At 41.0% G+C, this 7,131-nt stretch overlaps 1 protein-coding gene across 1 annotated transcript; it reads left to right on the top strand.

Moving 5' to 3' along the window:
* The first annotated feature begins 2,087 nt into the window (after positions 1-2,087).
* Positions 2,088-3,933, top strand: LOC131906228 (heterogeneous nuclear ribonucleoprotein F-like). Its single transcript, XM_059257010.1, has one exon. The coding sequence runs from the start codon at positions 2,347-2,349 to the stop codon at positions 3,592-3,594; it is 1,248 nt and encodes a 415-aa protein (XP_059112993.1). The 5' UTR covers positions 2,088-2,346; the 3' UTR covers positions 3,595-3,933.
* Positions 3,934-7,131: the final 3,198 nt, after the last annotated feature.

Genomic DNA, 7,131 nt, shown 5'->3' with positions numbered 1-7,131 from the left:
AAAAAAGGATAGAGGAAAGAAAAAAAGAAATCCCTTAATCTAACTTTCTTTGCTTAATTTCTTCCCTGACCATGACCAACAACAACTTGTATCTAACCCCCCTAAACAATAAGAAATATCCATAACCCACCAAATGACCAAAAACATCTATCCCACCTCTTGGGAATGTGGTCATCATGTTCTTAAAATTACTTCCTGTTGACTGGGAATGACAGCATCTTTAGGGGACCCTGAGAGAATTGGGATACTGGTTAAGTCATGGGAGAGCTAGCTGTATCATTTGTTGTCCAGTCTCTGTGTGATGGGAAAGTACAGGACTTAACCGAAGTCCTGACTAGTGTAGTCTGTGAGCCTGAACCATCTCAGCTAGCCGCTTTGAAGTTGTTCTAGATGCAGATTTTTGAGGAAACTGCAACTGAGGCATTCTGAGAGGCCAGATTACCTGGGCTACTTGTCATACTTCCAACAAAAGGTGTGGTCCAGATGAAAGGTGTGTCCTCCAGCATCAAGGTTTGGATTAAAGGTATGTGAAACAGGGCAGTGGTGGTGCACGCCTTTAATCCCAGCACTTGGGAGGCAGATCCAGATGAATCTCTGTGAGTTCAAGGTCAGCCTGGTCTATAGAGTGAGATCTAGGACAGGCACCAAAACTACACAGAGAAACCCTGTCTCGAAAAACAAACAAACAAACAAACAAATAAACAAAAAAGGTATGTGTCATCCAGCCTCCTCCAATGAGACCACACTTCCCCCAACAAGGTCATACCTCCTAATAGTGCCACTACCTGTGAGTTTATGGGAGGCAAATATATTCGAACTACCATAGTATTTTATCACATCACTGCTTATCCTAACTAAGACATGGGCCTGCAGGGTCTCTTTGTCTCTCTTCCCAATGTGGCCATAATGAATAAATCTCCTTTTTCTGCTTTCTACTATTAATTTGATTCATTTAATTGACATATTGAGGACAGATGACTGAACCTGGCTTGGGGCACAGGCTGTGGCCCCAAGTTTGATAACAATATGAGGCTTCAACTCTTCCCTGAGAAGGTGATATAGAGCAGAGACCTAGATAAACTCAGGATTAAGAATTCCAAATAAAACTGATATATTCAATATTAGCACAATTTAAATTTTTGACTTTTTTTTTATAAAAATGAAAGGAAGTAGGAATTCTAGTGTTTTCTTCTGCATCTTCATGGTTTTTTGTTTGTTGATTGGTTAGTTGGGTTTTGTTTGTTTGTTTGTTTGTTTGTTTGTGACAGAGTCTCACTATGTAGCTGTGGACTATGTACTGGAACTCACTATGTAGACCAGGCTGGCTTCAGAAATTGAGCTGCATCTAACTCCCAAGTGATGGAATTAAAGGCATAAGACACCATACCTGGCCTCCATGGCTTTTAGTACACACCTCTGAATGACAGTCTCTAGGGTCTGACAAAGGATTTGTTTCTTTGGATCAAAAGTCATTAAGTGAGTACCACATGATGGCAGCAGTGTCCCATAACTGAGAGATCCTCTTGGAAAAGAATCTCTTTAATCATGACAGTATGCACAGAGAGACATGCAGATCAGTGATCCTGATCACTGAGTCATGTTGACCCTTACTGAACTCTGTCTTCATGGAAAGCAACAACAAAAAAGATCCCTGTCAGCACCAACCTTTGTTATCTGAAATCCTCTATTTTTAACAGTTATACATACTTATGAAGTACAGCATGGACCGCTCTATAGGTTCACAGTCCATACATATCCATTGGAGTAATTAATATTTTTACTTGCTTATCATTTCTTTATGTTTAAAGCCCTCTGTTATGGAATAATCTTTTTGTACACTGTGAAGAAGTATCACTCAGATTGGTTTAATAAAAAGCTAAATAGTCAATAGCTAAGCAAAATTTTTCAGGGCATAAAGAATGCTAGGAGGAAGAAGGGATAAGTTGCCAGCAGATGAGAGGAAAAAACATGCAAGAAAAGAGGTAAAAGGCGTGAGTCAGGTGGCAACATAAATAGAAATGGGTTCATTTAAGTTATAAGAGGGGCCTCTTCCTCCTCGTGGCGGCCCGGGAGTCGGGAGCATCGGCCTGTGTCGATCCGGGCTCTCGGAGGTTGAGAACAAAAAGAAGATGCACCTGGACTTTCCCCGGAGCTCTCTGCGTTTTTAAAGCGTCGGGTGGAGTTGGGGTTCGTAAGCCGTGTTGCTTATTGAAAGTAGAAGTCACTTCTGCCTCCGTGGAAAACTTGTACCTTCCATAAGTGTTTGCTACAGAAGGCACCTGTGGTGGTTCTTTAAGCTACAAAAAATTGCCCAAGCTTGTGTGACATCAGCCTTGTCAAGTGTCCATGATGCTGGGCCCTGAGGGAGGTGAAGGCTATGTGGTCAAACTCCGTGGCCTACCCTGGTCCTGCTCAATTGAGGACGTACAAAACTTCCTCTCCGACTGCACAATTCATGATGGGGTCGCAGGTGTTCATTTCATTTATACTAGAGAAGGGAGGCAGAGTGGTGAGGCTTTTGTTGAACTTGAGTCAGAAGATGATGTAAAATTGGCTCTGAAAAAAGACAGGGAAAGCATGGGACACCGATATATTGAGGTGTTCAAGTCACACAGAACCGAGATGGATTGGGTGTTGAAGCACAGTGGTCCAAACAGCGCCGACAGTGCCAATGATGGCTTTGTGAGGCTTCGGGGACTCCCGTTTGGATGCACAAAGGAAGAAATTGTTCAGTTCTTCTCAGGGTTGGAAATTGTGCCAAACGGGATCACATTACCTGTGGACCCGGAGGGCAAGATTACAGGGGAGGCCTTCGTTCAGTTTGCCTCACAAGAGTTAGCTGAGAAAGCTCTGGGGAAGCACAAGGAGAGAATAGGACACAGGTATATCGAAGTGTTCAAGAGCAGCCAGGAGGAAGTTAGGTCATACTCAGATCCACCTCTGAAGTTCATGTCTGTGCAGAGGCCTGGGCCCTATGACCGGCCTGGCACAGCCCGGAGGTACATTGGCATTGTGAAACAGGCAGGCTTGGATAGGATGAGGTCTGGTGCCTATAGTGCAGGCTATGGGGGCTATGAAGAATACAGTGGCCTCAGTGATGGCTATAGCTTCACCACTGATCTGTTTGGGAGAGACCTCAGCTACTGTCTCTCAGGAATGTATGACCACAGATACGGAGACAGCGAGTTCACAGCGCAGAGCACCACCGGCCACTGCGTCCACATGAGAGGGCTGCCCTACAAAGCAACGGAGAACGACATTTACAACTTCTTCTCTCCACTCAACCCCGTGAGAGTTCATATTGAGATTGGTCCTGATGGAAGAGTGACGGGAGAAGCTGATGTTGAGTTTGCCACCCATGAAGAAGCAGTGGCAGCTATGTCGAAGGACAGGGCCAATATGCAGCACAGATACATAGAACTCTTCCTGAATTCAACAACAGGGGCTAGCAACGGGGCTTATAGCAGCCAGGTGATGCAGGGCATGGGAGTGTCAGCTGCCCAGGCAACTTACAGTGGCCTGGAGAGCCAGTCAGTGAGTGGCTGTTATGGGGCCGGCTACAGAGGTCAAAACAGCATGGGTGGATATGACTAGTATTGTAGGAGCATTTGAGTTATTTCAATCAAAATTTCACAGGCAGCCAATAAAGCAGTCAAGAGCACTTTATAACTCTAGAGGAAGCTGGGGGACCCACATTGCACCATGAGTTTGTGAAATCTGGATTAAAAAATTACCTCTTCAGTGTTTCTCATGCAAACTTTTCTTCTAGCATGTAATATTGAGTAAACTAAAACTATTTTCTTCCACTTTTCTCAATTAACATTTTTGGTAGTATACTTAAGGAGTGATGTTATCTGAGTTGTAGTTTTAAGTATGTTGAGTGGATCTTAAAGCACACCACAGTGAACACACTGGGGACATGTACTTTTCTGGAGAACTCAAGGTGCATTATATCCCTGATGCAAAGAGAAGCATTTCTCATGTTCATTCTAGTTTATATTTTCATGTAAATCTTTAGGTTAAGTTTAAGCTTTTCAAAAGTTAGTTTTGAGAATTGAGACACAATACTAATACTGTAGGAATTGGTGAGGCCTTGACTTAAAGCTTTCTTTGTACTGTGATTTCCTTTTGGGTGTATTTTGCTAAGTGAAACTTGTTAAATTTTTTGTTAACTAAATTTTTTCTTAAAATAAAGACTTTTTCACAATGAAAAAAAAAAGTTATAAGAGATAGTTGGAAACAAGCCTAAGCTATTACTTGAGTTTTTATAATTAATAAGAAGTCTCCATGTGGTTATTTGGGAGTTGGGTGACAGGACAGAAAAATCCACCTACAGCCTTCAAGATTTTCTCTTCTAGTTTATCCTAACACAAATAGTAAGTTATTGGTAAATACTGAAACCAAGCCTTATGAAAGTTTCTTGTGAGGAATTTGTAGTCATTTTGTACTGAGAGTCTAGCAATCAGCTGAGTCTCATGCAACTTAGGTCTATTGTAATGTGTGACTAGTCCTAAGAATAGCCCCAAGAAATTACATTTCTTGAGATTTACATAACTGCACTTACATAACTATCTTAAGATTAAGTGACAAGGATCCATTGTGGATCACTTGTGTGATCTGATGATCCTCATTGTAAAGAAGCCTATACCAGTCTGGGAACACCCATCCTCAAATCAGCCTTCCTGCAAGACAGGCTTTATAAGAAGGGCCTGGTGGCACATATCTATAATCCCAACATCTGAGAGACTAAGGACTTGCAGGTGAGCAACAGTGTGGAGGGAGGGACTGAAGAGATGGCTCAGTGGTGAAGAGCACTGGCTGCTCTTATAGAGGACTCAAGTTTGATTCATAGCACCCATATTATGGCTCACAACTATCTGTAACCTGACTTATAGGGGCTCTGATGTCCTTTTCTGTCCTCTGTGGACACTAGGCTCACACATGGTACACAGACATGCATACAAGTAAACACTCATACACATAAAATAATAAAATTTTAAAAGGAAAAAATTAGTGTGAATGTCAGAGGACAACTTGCAGGAGTTGGTCTGCTAATTCTGAAAATCAAGAAAGACCAATTCCAAAATTTTTAACCAAATTTGAAGCAAACTTTAATTAAATACTGGCCAGGATAATGGACTCGGGCCAGATCTACTCCTTGGTTCCCAGGAAATGGCCACTAGTCATGCTTTGCAGAGGCTTAAAAAGGCAAAGCCACAAGGTCACTGTTATTTCCCATCAGGTCAAATCAGGGGTAAGCACACATCCTGAAGTATTTCCTGCCTATGTAACTCCTATCTTTTGCCAATCAGGCACTTGCGGTGCGAACAAACTGGTTTGGGGACAAAAACATGTGCTCGGTTAATTCCTGAGAACCACGGCCCCAACATTACAGGGAGTTATCTGTCCTTGGGCAAGTGGGGCTTACAAGTTAACTTTGGCTTTTACAGGTTCTCTCCTACTATGTGGGTTCATAGGATTATACTCAGGTCATCAGGCAAGCACTTTTATGCACTGGACCATCTCACTGCTCCAGTCTTTTGTGAATAAAATCACTTTCCTTGCCTCAACACTTTGTCTTTTGACCTAATTAACCTCTTATGTGGTAAAAAGCCAAATATCCATCTGGTAATAGGAGTCACATCACTCTGCTGTGGAATATTAGAACTTCTTACTTCCATCTCTGTTGAGTAGACAATAGTCAGCCCCCTCCTCTAACCCCCTCCCCACCTTTTCCATCCTTAAGAAATCACTATTTCACATTCAACTTCACTTTTTAAAAGCTTATATCTATAAAAACAAACATAAAACATTTGTTTTTTGGGGTCTGACTTCTTTCACTGTTATGGGATACCCAAAGAGAAACCACCTGAGAGGCCTGAATAAGGCAAATGACATGGAGCCTTTGTTCTCCACTGGCCGAGCTGTCCCATACAGAGTAGTGGGGAGTAGCCCAACCTCCAATTTGCTTAAGCTTTTACAGTCAAAAACTGCAATTGTGTGATGTACACAGAAAGACAGCTGTGGTCATCTGCAACAAGCAAGCAAGTATTGTTTACAGAAGCAGAAAGATAGTTAATTGGTCAAGCTGTTCTTATAACCTTGAGGTCAGGGACACATTGTATAGAAATTCATAGCTAGTCTATGTGACCAGTAACCAGTTTATCCAAGATAGTTTTAGCACTTAAAGTTTTTCTTAAGAATACTTTAATGAGATGGTGTAACAGTAGTTCAGTAGCCCACTACATCACCAAGCCTAATGTCCTCCAGTTCCATTTCACTTCAAGTAACAGAATTTTATTGTTTCTTATGTCTGAATAATATTTTATTGTATATCTATACCACATTTCTTTATCCAGCCATCTGTTGGTAGGCATCTGTGTTGGTCCCAAATTGTGGCTATTGTGGGTAGTGCTGTTAATAAACATGAGTCTCTTTAATATGCTGATTTTGTTTGATTTGGATAGATACATCCAGAGGTGGGATAACTGGGTCAAATCACTTATTTTTAGTTGTTTGAGGTATCTCCATGCTGTTCTCTGCAATGGCTATGATAATTTCTATTCACATCAACAAGGTATGTGAGCTCCATTTTATCAACATCCTCACCAACATGCTTTTGTTTTTGTTCTAGTAACAAACATTCTATTGGGTGAGATGGTATCTGACTGTGGTTTGGTTTGGTGTTAGTAACTGAACCTAGATCCCTACACTTGCTAAGCATGTGTTCTACTACTGTGACCAATGTGGATTTCATTTGTATTTCTTTGATGGCTAGTGGTGTTGAACATTTTCTCACATCTGTGTTTCTTTTTTTAACAGGTATCTATGCAGATCATTTGTCTACTTTAAATTGGATTATTTATTTATTTTGTTGTTGTTGTTTGAGTTCCTAACATATTCTAAATATTATCCTCTCTTAGATTAATAGTTTGTAAATATTTTCTCTCATTCTGTTGCTTCTCTTTGTCAATTATTTCCTTTGCTGTACAGATATTTCTTAATTGCATATAATGCTAGTTTTTCTGTTTTTGTCTTTGTTATTTCTTTGAGGTCTTATCCAAAGACATATTTCCTATACTGATATCCTGGGGTGTTTCTCCTGTGATTTCTACTTGGATCATAGTTTCA

The sequence above is a fragment of the Peromyscus eremicus genome, chromosome 3, assembly GCF_949786415.1.
Source record: "Peromyscus eremicus chromosome 3, PerEre_H2_v1, whole genome shotgun sequence".
NCBI lineage: Eukaryota > Metazoa > Chordata > Mammalia > Rodentia > Cricetidae > Peromyscus > Peromyscus eremicus.
The sequence above is the reverse complement of the archived record's forward strand: the minus strand, read 5'-3'. Positions and strand labels throughout refer to the sequence as shown.

What these genes read in the sequence shown, in the direction of transcription:
- LOC131906228 (XM_059257010.1), top strand. Translation starts at nt 2,347, where the DNA reads ATGATGCTGGGCCCTGAGGGAGGTGAAGGCTATGTGGTCAAACTCCGT.